Below are 15,814 nucleotides of genomic sequence, written 5' to 3'. Positions count from 1 at the left end.
TTAAAATAAAATTCAACCAATCGTTTATGTTGTAACCTCGGTTAATCATAAAAAAGATAAGTTTCAACTGGTCATTTACTCTGAAAGTTCTCTTTTAATAAGTTGAAAAATAACCAAGTGAAACCAAAGCTAAAATCAACTCACAAATCAAGCTTTTGACCACAAGAAAATCGCTTGAATCCGTTCAAAGGTCCAACGCTTTAAACGGTCCTTTTTACTTTTATCGGTTAAAATGAACCGTTTAAAAGTCTAAAATCAACATTCCGCATAACTTTTCTTTCTTTTTAAAGAACTACGTAGGTCTGAGTTCCTCATCGCAATTGAGGATACATAGGAGCAAGAGTCTCGCTCTTGTCGACCCCAAAAAGATAAAAAAAACATAAAAAAGGGAAATAAAATAAATTTGAAGTCATGATTTTGCACATTTGATTAAAGGTTGTCGCTCCTTGTGATGGACACGTGGGGTGCTAATACCTTTCCCGTGCGTAAAGGACTCCTAAACCTTTTATTTCTTAAAGATTCGTAGACCCGCTTTTGGTTTTTTCTAACGTTTTCCTCAAATAAACGTTGGTGGCGACTTCGCGCGTTTTCTTTCTTTGGAAGACACACCCGTGAGTCTCATTTTGCCCTCTCGCCGAAGGGTAGGTTGCGACATTCTCCAAATTCTAATCATTGTTTAAACCATATTTATCTCAAAACCACCTCCCTAATAACCCCTTAATTTCTTTCTCATACACACTTTCCTACATCTGTCATACGCTTTGTGCTTCTCTCTCCCTCTAGTCAAAAGAGAACACCGCCCTTTTTCCTCATCCTCTTCTTCACAAAACATCACTTTTTTTCTATTTTACTGATAACACAACAACATGAGTTAAACAAAAAACACAATAACACCACACAACCATGACAAATAGGGTGTACCCATCGGCCAAGCCCACCGCGATTAATGGCGGTGCCGCTAACCCATCTTTCCTGACGACAAAGGCTCAACTTTACAGTGCAACCCACCCCACCTACTGCCCTCAGCCCCACCATCGGCATGGGTGCTACTGCACCTTTTGCTTCTAGCTGATCTTCATCGTGCTAATCCTTCTCCTCCAGATCAGCGTCGCCGGCAAGGTGTTCTACCTCCTCTACCACCGCCACCACCCCACCTTCATCGTCACACCACTAAAACTCTCCTACCTGAACCTCACCTCCTCCTCCAACACCCTAAACTCCCACTTCGACATCAACTTCTCTACCACAAACCCCAACAAGAAGATCTTCTTCGCCTACAACCCCACCTTCATTGTCATCCTCTGCGACGACATCAACGTCGATGACAACACTGTCCCCAGCTTCCAACAACCGAAGAAGAACACCACGCTCATCAAAGCCTCCATCCTTAGCTCAGGCCACGTGCTCCAAAGTGACAAAGCCTCATGCTTGAAGTCCAGCATGAAGAGCTCAGCACAGCGAATGTCGCTCCCCTGTTTGAAGGGGATGTCAATGATGGTTACGTGGATGCATTTTTCGATAGGTGGTTTGAAAAGGTGGTGGCAATTTTGAAAGGTTTAGAAAGGTGTGATAATGATGGTGTTGAGGAATGTGGCATCGTTTCGAGTTCTGAAGATGAGTTTGTGTGTGAGAGAGAGATAGACAGAGGGATTCAATTCGCTCCTAGATTTTAAATAATTTCAAAAGCATTCCACGACAGTTATATAATTAACTGTCGTTGAACGCTACTTTCTAAGGCGGTCTCTACAAAACCGTCGTCGTCGAAGTTGTCCATATTACAGAATTGCCACCACAAATACATTCTAAGACAGTTTTTGAGAACCGTCGTAGTTTTGTTGTCGCACAATGTAGTTTTTTTAGTAGTAAAGCTATCTCATGTCACATTTTGCTACCAATTCAAGATGCAATTATGACTTAAAATTTCCTATAACAATTTGGGATGATACATTTCATATTTTTTGTGACTAATTTCTCAACTTTGCTACTTTAGTAATGTACAGGGTTTTAAAATTTTCCTAGTGCTATTGGCTCCATTCATCAATCAATGAGCAATGTTTTGGTTTAGACCATTCAAATCAGCAAGTGATCCAAATAGTGACTTCAATGAGTTCAACAAGAAGGAAGCACCTGCTTTCAGGTCTTCTCAAGTGCCTAAATTTTTAGAAGGATCAAAGCGTTATCCAGAAGCATACATGAGTAGTGAAGCAAAACCAATAGTAGTATTTCAAAATTCAATGCTTATTGCTTGGTACTTATCTGTTTAAAGCTTCCCATACAGAAAAAGGCTAAGCAACAAAATTTTGAAAGACAGACATATGCAAAACTTGTACAACTCTAGAATTTGGTTAGAAATTAGAGGTTGAAAAATATAACTTAACAGGAATAAAAAAAGGATGGAAATATACTTAGGTCATGAGACTCATGACTAGATTCATGGCAATGTTGGGTATCTACCAAAAATGATCTATTAGCTTATTAGCCTATTAGCATTTTTCATTGTTTCTAGCATGCTACAAACAAGGCAGGAACAAAGCTCTCGTTGTAGAAGCCAAGCTTAATTAAACTAATACATACAAATTTTTTATTCTGATTTAGTAGAGTTCTATATATAAAAACAAAACTACATACTTGCCTCATTTCAAAAAGAGGAAACAAAATCATTAACAATTACGAATAAAAATGAAAAAACAAAATCCAAGATAAATAATAATGGTTACGATGTATGCTCCTAGAGCTAATCTAAAGTGTCATTTACACCAACATTCAGCTTTTGCACAACAACCATATCCATGCTAGATCAATAATAATGTCCACAAACACTCTAATAGAGAAAAAATTATGTCCCAATATCAAAGAAATGTAAGTTCAAACCTGGTTCGGCACGCGATGACGGTGACTTAGTGTTGGAAATGCAGCGACAAATGAGCAGCAACACAGTGGCAATGGTGCAATGGGCAACAGCAGAGTGACAATAAGGGAGAGTAAGGGTTACGTTCCAGAAAGTGGGTGAGAAAGAGAGAGTAAGGTGCCATAAGAAGATTTAGACTTATTATAAAAGAGCTAACATCGGATTTTAAATAAAACTGATGTTATCAACACATTCCACAACATCAATTTTTAAAAAATCGATGTTAAGTTTCTCATAGTAACATCGATTTTTCAAAACCTTATGTTAACTAATTACTAACAACATCGATTTTTCAAAAATCGATATTAAGAACACCCATTTATTTACAGAAATGTCATTATGCCTAATTTAACATCGATTTTTCTTATAACCGATGTTAAATTGGCAATGTTGAATGCTTATTTTGTAGTAGTGAATTTAGGATGGTTGAATAATAAAGGAGATTTAAAAAATGGGTAATTAAATTACATTAAAATGAGTTATTGGCATTAGATTAATTAAATTCATATAAAATTAATTGGATTGAGCTATACAAACTTTTTTTCTAACCCAAGACAACAGCCCCCAAACTTTGATTTATTGCTGAAATTTTCTTTTCTTACCGTATGCTTCCTTGGGCTACACCCTTATACAACCACAATGGAAAAAATATTATTGAGGAACTACTATTCTTCCTAATTTTTTGTTATTATCCACGTCAGTGGATTTTTTTAGTTATTTTTAAAATTATCCAATCCATGGAAACATGATTCTGCTATACAAATATACAATGGAATTGTGTTTCCATTGCATATATTTGGAATAAAAAAATACAATGAAAACATAATTTTGTTGTATACTTTTATAATGTAATTCATTTCCATTGTATATGTTTGATTTATTTCTTATGTTTTTTTACCCAAAAAATGCACAACGAAAACACAATTGTATTGTACAACTCTACAATGGAAAAAATGATTTGGATGATGGTGTCCCATGGCCACAGTGATGCCACAACTAGAGGAAGGCATCAGAAACACAAAATCTACATTGTCACATAGGTCGACAACGAGACAGTCTCACCATGAAAGGCTCCGAAGAGTACACTATAAGACGCGCATTGAATTAGTCCACCACAATCCTGTTAATTGCTATTCGTGAGCTTTAAATGCATTAAAAATAGGAGAAAAAGTAGCAATGTACCTCTAATTTATGGTTTCTTTTGTGAGATTTGTAAATAATTTATTCTTGTGTGAGTTTATACAATGGAAACTCCATTTTTTGTTGACTAATGTTGAACTTAATTGGGTTTTTAGGCTAAAGAAGAGAAGATTTTGAAATGTTGCTGAAGGGCTCGCTCAACGAGACAGATTGGCTAAGCAAGGCTCATCCGCTTAGCGAGGGAGCCAGACTCACTAAGTGAAAACAAAACCCTAGAGAATGTTGAGCCAGAGAGCATCGCGCTTTGCACGCAGTCAGCTCGCCTAGCGAGGACATTGTCTCTTCTCACACTTAGCGAATCCAAGCCCACTTAGCGCACAGCCACTTACTCGTGCTCAGCGAGGCTCACTGAGCACGCCTTCATAAGCTGAGAAGCCCAAAAGTCTTTAAAACACTGACAATAGAGGGAAGTGAACAGACAAGCAGCGTGAGAAGGAAGGAAAAAGGCACCAAGGCTGAAGAGAAGACTTTCTCTTCATACTTTTACCATTTTCTTTCATTCCAACATCATTTCACCTTTGTATTAAGCCCCCCTTGCTAATGGAGGGCTAAACACTTCATTGTTAGGGAGTTTTTCTACTAAGCACTCTTGATGTAAAACTTCTAACTATCTATTTAATGTTATTGCTAGTGTTCTCTACTTCTATCTATGTTTATTTTACATATTTGTGTCTTGATCACCCATTTATATGCTTTGTTAGGTTTTGAGTATTGGAAAATGCTTAAAGTCCTTAGAACTTGGTAGAGCAACTAGAAGTCTGCATTTCTAGGAATAGTGTGTCGTAATCTAGTAAATGTTGCATCTTGTACGTAGTGCAGCTCGCTTAGAATGAGTTTGTTGAGGAATCAAGAACAAAACTAAGAGGGTTAGGCTCTTTCATGTGAGAAATTATGGTTAGAATAATTTGACGGTGCAAGAACATTAGAGTAATATTAAATAGAGAAAAACTTATTTAGTTACGTCAAGAGAAAGTTCAGTAGAATACTCCCCGACATTTTTATCTTGATATTTGTTGTGTTATACAGTTTTGCGTTTGTTTTGTTATGCATTTTTAAGTCTAGAAAAATTAATTAAAGAATTTGAAACATGAATGAGTTCATCTACTTTATTTTACTGCAATTGAAAATGTTTACAATTTGAATATACGTCATCTAAGTATAACAAATTCCCTGTGGACATGATACTTGGACTTACCGTTTAAATTACTACTTGTGCAAATTGGTAAACTTGCCAATCGGGATAACAAATCCCACATCATCCAAGACAGATGGAAAAGTGGACAAGTTTAGCAGAGGAAATGAATGCGAAAATGCGTAGCCTCTGAAACTGCTCACCTTCTTTTTTAGTCATACAAAATACCTTGAAGAAAAAAGGAAACAAAAATGATTGTCAACATAAGAAAGGAGTGAAAAAGAGGACAAAAAAGGTTTATTCGACATCGTCCTTAGTCACCAAAATACCCTCAACATGGAAACAAAAATGAATAAAGCTTAAGGTATTTTGGATAACTAATGAAGAAAACAAAACAAAAAAGATGTTGAAGAAGAAGCTAAAGAGAAAAGGGGATATATAGGCAAATATGATACTAATAGGTAGCCAATAAGAAAGAAGAAGCATTAATCAAGGCAGGTAAATGTGAAATCTATTTTGCTTAAGCAAAAATTCGGGAGTAGTTCTCAAAAGGAGAGAAATTTACAAATATTCAATGAAGTACAAAGTCAATTACACTAAACCAACACTCGCAGGAGTCTCAGAAAAATAGAGTTAAGAGAATTATGCAGATAATCCAAAGAAAACCTAGTTAGTGCCAACAAAAGTGTTATATAGATAAAATATAAAACAAGGACCCAGAGGTCAAATAAAAATATCACATAATTCAGGAAAGTCGGAAAAGCAAAAAAAAAAATTGGGATACTAATAAATCCATCAACCACTTCTTGAATGAAAAGACACTCAACAATTCAACTTTCTACTTGTTAAGCCGACATTGTTTCTCTGAAAAATATCAACTCAGGGACAACTGTTTCGAGGTAAATGTCAACTTTTTACTTGTTAAGCCAACATTGTCTCTTTGAGACAATATCGACTCAGGGTAACTGTTCTGAGGTAAATATCAACTTTCCACGTCATGGGCACATGGCACACAACTTAACACAAATTGATCTACTTAAGGATAACAAGTCGGCGACAAGTTCAAGAGCAGCATAAATCGAAGATGACCAACCTATGATAAGTTTATGATAACTCTCGAAATGGGATCCCCAATGCAAATACTTGTAATAAGACGTGTGACTACATAATGCCACGATAACAACACTATAAATAGATACTCTGTAATAACATTTAACAACACAACATTACATTCACACTGAAGTAATGTCACAACAACAACACTAAATAGATACTTTGTAATAACATTTAACAACAACAACACTATAATGGATGAGAGTCAATGGTAGGACGAATTTGTTGTACTTTTTGAAATTCAGGGATAATTTATTTTTTCATCTTTCGAGGATCCAAGTGTGGGTGCTTTACAAATTCAAGAATCAAATTGGATATTTACCTTAATTCCTTTAGTTATATTGTTATGATAACTTGTTTTCAATGCATTGTTTAACAACAACAACACTATAATGGATGAGAGCCAACGATAGGACGAATTTGTTGTATTTTTTGAAAATTCAGGGACAATTTTTTTTTTCATCTTTCGAGGATTCAAGTGTGGGTGCTTTACAAATTCAAAAACCAAATTGGATATTTACCTTAATTCTTTTAGTTATATTGTTATGATAACTTGTTTTTCAATGCATTGTTTTGATAATTTTTTACTGCATTGTAATAATAACTAATACTATATATACCTAAATATTTTAATAATTATTTTTATGAATTTTATTTTAGACTACTGAAAGTTATACCTTATTATTTTTAAAATATGATAATAAAAAAAATAATTGATGCTAGAGCTTTTAGATATGACCCAAGAAGTACAAATAAATATGGAAAATATGCATTGTTTAACCACATTAAAATTTTAGTCCAAGATACGCTTCACCAATAACCATTATCTGCACGCAAATTAACACATTCCTGTTTCAAGTCACTTGATGGAAATAAATAACGTGGAAGAAAAGAAAGATGATTGCTTCCTTTAAGAATGAGTAACTGACTTCAACTACACTTAAACAATATTAATATTCAGTATTCATGAGCCTTTTTCCTATCGGTTTGATTTTACTATATAGTTATTTAACTTGATGTTACTCATGTTAGAAGATCAATATCAAATAACGCGTGCATAGTTTTTATGAGCATGATAAGTGCATTAAAAACCAAGCTTTATGTCCTTTTGTTTCCATATTGGTCACTTTCGCAAACAATATGATGGACTTTTCCTTCGTAAATCATTCCCTAAATTATTGAACTCTAATAAAAAAATGAAAATAAATGTTATTTCCGCAAGAACAAGATATAACAGATGTTAGGTTGTGTCCAAGGAACAACAAAAAACGGTCTCAATTACTACCTAGGGTGGTCAGATGATTACCTACACGCTAAGCCTTCCCACACCCCCATTTTTTTAGCATATTTAAAACCCCAAGTCAAGTCTTATAATTCTTAACTATCTTCTTAAATCTTCTTATTATAGCTCGAACCCAGAAAAACTCTTCTCTCGATCCTTCTGAATTTGCGGATCCAGCATTCTATATCCATATGGCTTCCTCAGAAAGCACAAAACAAGAGGGTATGCCATAAATTTAATCACCTTTCTTTTTTTAAGATAAAATATGTATTAAGTTTCTCAATTTTTTCGCCATGTTAGTTTCTATGTATTTGAAAAACAATGACTTTACTTCTCATATTTTTTTAATTCTTTTTATAATTGGTAAATTTTGTTCCTCTTCATGAAACATAAGATAACAAGGTGAGGGATGAAATTCACTATTACGAGGAACAAAAATCATTGTTTTCAAAATTTAGGGATTAAAATCAATGTTGATTAAAAATTGAGGACTTGGAACAAGTTTTACCTTTTTTATGTATCTTTTATCTTTGTACCATTTCCACTTATACGTTATATATCTTCTTATAACTGATGTATGTATTTGCAGGAGTAGTTGGTGGTATTGGGGAGAAACTCATTCCACTTCATGAAAATGTTCTGCAGAAGCATGCTGCATTCTTTGACAAGAATCACGATGGTGTTATTTACCCATGGGAGACATTTCAAGGTTTTCTATTCTTTAATTAATGTCATCGTTAAGGTTTAAAATTATACGTTTTGCAATTCTAAGCAATGTTAAGGTTAATTTTAAAGATGTTTGGTATATATTGCGATTGTCATTGCGGCCACTCATTTCACACGTAGAAGTTTGGAGGTTCCTTCCATGTATCTGCATGGGACAAAAAAAAAAAAAAACAACTTTAGTGATTTACATAGTTTATCAATTATTTGTGTTTATCATTTTTATGGTGGGTTCCGATTAAACGTACACAGGCTTACGTGAAATTGGAAATGGGATCTTGTCGTCCGTTGGACTTTCTCTATTCATCAATTTGGCTCTTAGTCAAACCACTCGACCAGTACAATTCTTTATTCCTTAAAACTTTTTTTTACATTTTTATATGTTTATTTGTGTATTCAATTGGAAAAAAAAAATATACTAACCTAAATTCTTTGTTCGTCTCAGTTTTAATTACATCCAATATTATTTAAAATTTTAGGCGTTTATCCTTTACCCAATATTATTTTCAAGATCATATTATTTTTTTTCATCAATAATGACTATAAAATAATGATTTACATATATGTAGTTCTCACTCTTTTCTTTATGAGTAAAATTTTATTCGTTATGAGTATTATTCAAATACTTTAGTTGTCATTTATTAAAAGTTAATATAAAAGCTTTTAATAATGAGAAAAAAAGAATTATGCAGTGACACTATTATTTAATCACAAATATCCATGTATATATGCTAAATTTGTTTATTTTTAAAATTAATATCTTAAAAATCATGCAAATAGTGATTTAAATTATTTTACATTTAACCATTAAACTCTCCAATGATTATCATTAAAAAATGAAAAATGAGCATAAACAAGTTAATTAATGCATATATATATATATATATATATATATATATATATAGACACAAATAAATAATTAATTAATTAATACTAACTCGTCAAGAAAAAAATTTTATCTATTAACTTTCTTTTTACAGAATCTATTGTAACCACTTACCTGGTTTTGATGTTCAGGGAAAGTTTCCATCTCTACTTTTCCCAATAGAAATTAAGAATATCCAACTCGGCAAACACGGCAGTGACACTGGAGCCTATGATACTGAAGGAAGGTAACTGTTTTCACACATTGGATTTCATATATCTTTGTTGCTTTGCTGCTATATATTAATTTGTGATAATTCTTTTAGGTTTGTTCCTTCAAAATTTGAAGGAATTTTCACAAAACATTCACATACTCATCCAAATGCTTTAACATATGATGAGCTAAAGGAGATGCTAAAAGCAAATAGAGAGCCCAAAGATTTCAAAGGAAGGTAGGTTTGTCATTAATTTCTATCATGATATGGGATTGTTTATTTTATTGAATTATTAATTATTATTTTTTTCGTAAAAAAAAAACTTAAAAAATCAATAAAATATATTGCAACCATAATGAACAGGATTGGTGGCTTGGTTGAATGGAAAGTCCTTTACAAACTTGCCAAAGACAAGAATGGCTTACTACAGAAGGAAACAATCCGAAGTGTTTATGATGGAAGCTTGTTTGAAATGTTGAAAAAGGAAAATTCTGCACGCAAAAAGAATTAATTCAATCTTTAGTTAGTGATCTATTTTTTCTTTAATATATATAGACACAATAATGTGTAAAAGGAAGAAGCTTACTTGTTCAAGGGTGGCGAAGTTGATTTTTAAGAATATATAGATGGCCATAATACATTAGAATTTCCCAATTTAGCTTGTATTTGGGTTTATTTGTTTAAGTTAAATAATGTATCTAAGTTATTAATTTATCGTATTTGGAATTTGTAATGATCGATAAAAGCAAAGTTACGTTGTTTGTCTTTGGGTTTACATATCAAGTTAAATTTATCGTACGTTGACATCTATGTATAACACAAGATAGCAAGAAAAAATTGAAATAATTTAACAATGAGTACTTATCAGATTAAGTTAAAAATATGTTTTAAGTCCATAATAAATTAAGAATTTTTGTTCTGATAGTTGTTAAGTAATTTTTGTGTTATATTAGATCTTTAATATATTAAAAAAAATATATGTGTTCATGTCGTTAGTGGGTCTTCATTTTTATTTTTTTTGCTAAGGTGCGCATTAAATGTGTTACTGAGCACTAAAGTGGACTTTGTTAAGAAATTAGTCAAATTAAACTAAAATGTGTTTTAAATATAAATTAGCGAATTTTATTTTATGCCTTTAATAAAAAATTGTGTTAATTAGTTATATATTAAAGATTTTATTTTGTGTTTCTATCATCAATGAATTTAAGTGACGATATGTCAGTTAAAATTTTTGAAATGATAAAAAATAATTTTTTTGTTGTTGTAACTTCAATTTAAACTGATTATAATAAATATTTTGAATTAAAATTAGTTTTTTATTTTTACTTAAGATTAATTTAAAATAATTAAATAAATTGATTAATTATATTTTATAATGAAATAAATTCAAAAGATAAAAATATTGTTTTGTTGCTTTATGTTTTTAGTAATTTCCGCTTTGGTCCTTTAAGTTTGCAATGTTACTCAACGATCATCCCATCAATCTTTTTTTTTTTTGTGAGCAAATAATTTATGTAAAATTAACTATGTTTTTTATCTTCAAATTTTTTCAAGTTTTCACTTTTAGTCACTCAATAAAAATATGATTGATTTTAATCTCTAATGTTCATTTTTTTTTCTTTTTTCATCCCTGACGTTTAAATTTTCCGTTTTATGCTCAGGTGGCAGTTTTTCGATTTGCAGCTGTTTATTTTATAGCATTCAAAAACATCCAAAAAGATGCTTCATTAAAATGTCCAGACAAATTAGAAAAGTTACTGGTGGTTTAAAACCGTCAGAAATTGTTTTAGTAGATCAGGTCGGAAATTGAAGATTTTTATGCACAATCGGATAAAATTCACGATAGCAACAATATGGTCACGTTTTGATACAATATGACTATCAACAACCACTTTCATCCTCTAATTATACCATTCAATCTGCCAACCAAATCACCATACGAAGGCATTAATTCCTAACTATGTAACATGAAATCTTTGCCGCAAAATCACCACACGGAGACAAAAAACATTTGAGTAAAAACCCATAGTTTTGAACAAAAAACATTAAAATTCCTAAAACAATCTAAAGTGAAAACTTAAAGCAACTGCAAAACATAAAACGCCCTAACAGCAAATTTAACGAGCACTAGTCGGGCAATCTTTGGGGAAATTCCTAAACTCCCACAATCGTAGCATCTTCCACCGCCGTCGGCACCCCCCTCCACCGTACCTACCACCACAGCTTTGATTTGGGAAGACGGAGATCGGCGACGACTCATCTTCCTCACGATTGTCCACCTCGACGCGCAGTGAGAGCTTGTCGTTTTGGTGGGAGATCGATGAAGGAAGAGGAAGGCATTCTGTTTGGACCTCTGGTTGTTAACATAAACGGGGAAAAAGAGGGATCGATAAAATTGAAAGATGGGGTACAGGGCTTTGTACGGGTAATTCTACAAATTTCATGGATCAAGTTGCAGTTTTTAACATATGGGTTTTTTGTGGGATGTTCATGGTCCCTTTAACTGGTATCTAAGGTCAGATTTCAAATTTTGCAAAGTGATTTGCGCAAAACAGATTCATATGAGTTTTTGGGTTGTTCACATCAAAGACACTAAGATCTCAGGAATTTCTCGCGGTTTAAAACTGCTAGAAAATGGTCTAATAATTAAAATTGAGTGCCACATCAGCATATAATGACCACTTTAAAGGATAGAGATAAAAAATGAAAATGAAAGTAAGGATTAGGGATTAAAATTGATTAATTTTTTTGTTAAAGGACTAAAAATGAAAACTTGGAAAAGTTTGAGAACAGAAGTCTACAGGGAAATAAAACAGTTGGAAACGTTGTTCCTACCTCATTCTCACCCGATACACCCACTACAGCAGGGGTTACATCTTATCTATGAAGTAAATGGTTACAGATAATAAATAACCACTGCCTAGAAATTTCACAGAATTTACTTCCCCAAATAATACCATAATTAATGACCAAAACAAATGTTATTAAAGGCTAATAGACCAATATCACCAGATATAAGGCGATCCAATCTCATCTGGTCCACGAAATCATGCACCGCCGAATCACATATCATATGAAGCCACGAATCCCACGATCCCACCAACCACAGAGCATTTAAACCGCATAACGTTCTGCAACATCAGTGTGCTATAGTTCTGCAATCAGAAATTACTCATAACAGAAGAAAGAAACCGTTACTGGGTCAATCCCAAGGAGTCCGACAAAGAAACTTCTTCAGCATCACCATCCCAGATTAACATCACCAATTATCCCCTAATAGAAGCTCCAGGGTCAACACACCATCGGACAAAAGAATAAGAGAACAAAGCATCAAAATTCTTGATCCACGTCCAGGTGTGGAAGAGAATTTCATGGGGGATATTCTGTTTGTTAAAGCTCTTTCCACGGAACACCATACAATTTTTGTTATTCCACAGCACCCATGAAATTCCACACCAAACAAATTTCCATCTAGCTTGAGCAACTCTGTCATCAAACAACAATGAATGCTGGCAAAAATGCCCCAACACCGAGGCAGGCAAGACCACAAGAAGGTTCAACCATGCATAGCAACGTTTCCAGATATCTATGACTAGAGGGGACCATAATAAAGTGAGAGATTGATTCTTCATAAATACCACAAAACATGCAAAAATATGTGCCACCACTGACAGCCACATTTCTCTTAGCCAAGTTATCTCCACTTTGTAACCTATTTCTAAAAAGCATCCACGTGAAAATGTTTATTTTGGTGGAACTTTTAACTTATAAATTTCAGGAAGAAAGTCATCACAAGAGGATCCCATCAACATTGCACACAAGGCGGAATATGCAGATTTTGTATCATTCGTTTCAGAATTTGATTGAGTCCATCTCCATGAATCCGACAACTCTATAGACAGTGAAGCACCCTCAAGCTTCGAATTGAATCTATTGAGTGCTTGCTGTTCTCATACAAACCATTCCCTATGCTACTGTAACTTCCACTTCCATAAACCATCCTCCCACCCACTCAAGCTAGCAATATTGTCCTCCATATGTAATGAATTTAAGTACAATCTAGGGAATTTTGATGCCAATGATTGATGTCCCACCCAAGTATCACTCCAAAATTTATTTTATCTCTCTTTCCTACCTTCTATTTCACCAAAGAATCGAACCATTTTGTTTCATTCACCCACCGCAAGAGTAACATAGATCTCTCCACCAAATAGAATATTTTTCTCTACCTCCACGTTTTGAAGGCCCCAATCCTCCATACATGGACCATAAAATCTCACTCCACGTTTGGAGCGACACTGGAATGTGTGAAAGTTAAGCACTTTGGCTCGTGGGACAAGACGCTTAAGGTGTAGCGCGTGGTGGATTTCAAATGCTTGGAGTCGAAGACGCTGTGACGTTTGGAGGGTGCATGTTGACGAGGTCCATGGATGGGACTGTGAAGATATGGATGAGGGAGAACGCGAGGAAGAAGCCAAAGTATCTGTTGGACCGTGTTTTGCTGATTCAGGAAAACGCCGTTATGGCGCTGGCGTTAAGCGTTTGGCCACAGTGGTTTATTGCAGTTCCTTTGATGGGTTGGAGAATTTCTGGGAGCGTGACCAGAAGGGTGGGTTCTCACACGGTGTTGTTGAGGGTTGGGTTGGATGATTTAGAGCTTACTCTAGGCGATGCAAAGGCTTGATTTGATGCAATTCATATCCCTTGACCAAGTGTGCTTGGTTTCCTTGCTTGGATCTGCTATCGCCAGGGCAATTGGATTTTATGCTTTATTTCGATTTTTTTTCCTGATGCGTACAGTTCCTCTTATATGTATATCGTGGTGGTTAGGTGTTCCATTACATGGAATTTGACTTCATTGCAATGCCTTGTTAATTGTTGGAAGGTTGCATATGAAGCAATCTTTGTGCAAGTGTGTTGAGACTTGAATCTTAATCTTAACTTTACTAAAACCAGGGGAAATTAGGTGATATTCTTAATTATTTATTCATGTTATCCATGATCGTGTACATAGTTGTTGAACATTCAACTTACATTGTTTGAGGTTTTAACTGAGCGTGTGTTTCGTTGAGTGTTTTTTTTGTAGGTTAAAAGTCAGAGATTTCGGAATGCATTGAGGTGAAGGAGAGGGAGATCGATAGAATATGTGTAATTATTATAAATCTTTTATATTTGGTAAATATCTTCCATTTTAAGTAAGGCCTTATTACTAAATAAAGTCTAACTTAATATGGAAGATATCTACCAAATATAAAAGACTTACAATAATTACATATATTTTATCAGAGATGCCTCTTGTTTAGGAGGTGGAGGGCAAAGCTAAAGAGCTCAAGCAAACGATTGCACCGCTGAATTACAACCAGAGTTCTTGGAGAAGTACTTTGAGGAAGTTGAAGGAGAAGAATGGGGAAATGGATGAGAAGATCAGTGATTGTCTTCTATCTAAATCTTTGGTCGATGAATCTTCTATGCTTTTATATAGTTGATTTTGGATGGTGTGTGAAAGAAACAACGGTAAAGGAGTAAAAGGTTTTGTGAACAATTAGCATAGACTTGCAGAGTTTAATCTTTGGACAATGTGGCTTGTAACTGTGTATTGTGAGCTGCAGTTATGGGTTGACTAGGTGGTCTCCTGTGCATATTACATTGTGGTTTGACTGTTGTTAGCACTGTTTTCAGTTTGGTGATTGAGATTTTATTAACAAATCACTTGTTGTCGTGGCGTGGCCTTTGCAGGCGCAACAACTCGGTTTAGGTTTAAGGGTAGAAGACAATCTCAACGACGTCGTTTTGCAGGTTTTAAAAAAATTATAACTGAATGTGAAACATATCATTTCACTTAAAGGGTTTTTTTATATATATATAAAAAAAAAAAAAACACCCTATGCAAAACGCACAGGTGCTTGATATAATTGATAGAAGATGGGAGAGAGCCATCTTCATCACCCATTGCATGCAGCAGGTCATTATCTCAATCCTCAATACTTTTATGGCAATCCAAGTCTTGAAAATGATCCAGAAGTGATGGAGGGATTGTATAAGTGTGTTCAAAGGTTATCTGCAACTCAAGAGGAGGAAGATTATGCAATTATTAAGTTATAGAAGAGTTGGTCACCACATGGGCTGTCCCGTGGCAATAAGGCAGAGGTCTAAACTGCATCCTAGTAAGAGAGTTTTGGATCAACAGTTGGTATATATCAAATATAACCAATCACTCAAGGAGCATTTTGATTGTAAAAATGTGAGAGATTCCATTGTCTTGACTGAGGCTGATGAGAGTAATGAATGGTTGTTAGGAGAAATGACCAATAAAGACGAAGAAGCTGCCCAAGAAGATGAATTAGAGTTTGATGATTTAACTTGGGGACATGTGGAAG

General features: G+C 34.2%; 1 protein-coding gene, 1 long non-coding RNA gene and 1 pseudogene across 2 annotated transcripts; all 3 read left to right on the top strand.

Moving 5' to 3' along the window:
• The first annotated feature begins 903 nt into the window (after nt 1–903).
• Nucleotides 904–1,551, top strand: LOC102663950 (NDR1/HIN1-like protein 2; annotated as a pseudogene).
• Nucleotides 1,552–7,701: 6,150 nt separating this feature from the next.
• LOC100800915 (probable peroxygenase 4) lies at nt 7,702–10,201 on the top strand. Its single transcript, XM_003533910.4, has 6 exons — nt 7,702–7,857; nt 8,225–8,344; nt 8,611–8,696; nt 9,376–9,470; nt 9,549–9,674; nt 9,801–10,201. The coding sequence occupies exons 1-6, from the start codon at nt 7,827–7,829 to the stop codon at nt 9,946–9,948; spliced, it is 606 nt and encodes a 201-aa protein (XP_003533958.1). The 5' UTR covers nt 7,702–7,826; the 3' UTR covers nt 9,949–10,201.
• A 1,026-nt stretch (nt 10,202–11,227) lies between these two features.
• On the top strand, nt 11,228–15,548 carry LOC106794583 (uncharacterized). Its single transcript, XR_001382700.3, has 2 exons — nt 11,228–14,403; nt 14,524–15,548. It is a non-coding gene; the product is annotated as an uncharacterized lncRNA (long non-coding RNA).
• Nucleotides 15,549–15,814: the final 266 nt, after the last annotated feature.

This window comes from Glycine max, chromosome 9, assembly GCF_000004515.6.
Source record: "Glycine max cultivar Williams 82 chromosome 9, Glycine_max_v4.0, whole genome shotgun sequence".
NCBI classification, from domain to species: Eukaryota; Viridiplantae; Streptophyta; class Magnoliopsida; order Fabales; family Fabaceae; genus Glycine; species Glycine max.
This window is presented reverse-complemented; position numbering and strand designations above follow the sequence as displayed.

Bases quoted from the DNA above. Each gene is read 5' to 3' on its own strand.
- LOC100800915 (XM_003533910.4), top strand. From the start codon at position 7,827: ATGGCTTCCTCAGAAAGCACAAAACAAGAGG. The intron at 7,858-8,224 runs GTATGCCATAAA...ATGTATTTGCAG, and splicing joins AGAAAGCACAAAACAAGAGG to GAGTAGTTGGTGGTATTGGG. The intron at 9,471-9,548 runs GTAACTGTTTTC...TAATTCTTTTAG, and splicing joins GCCTATGATACTGAAGGAAG to GTTTGTTCCTTCAAAATTTG.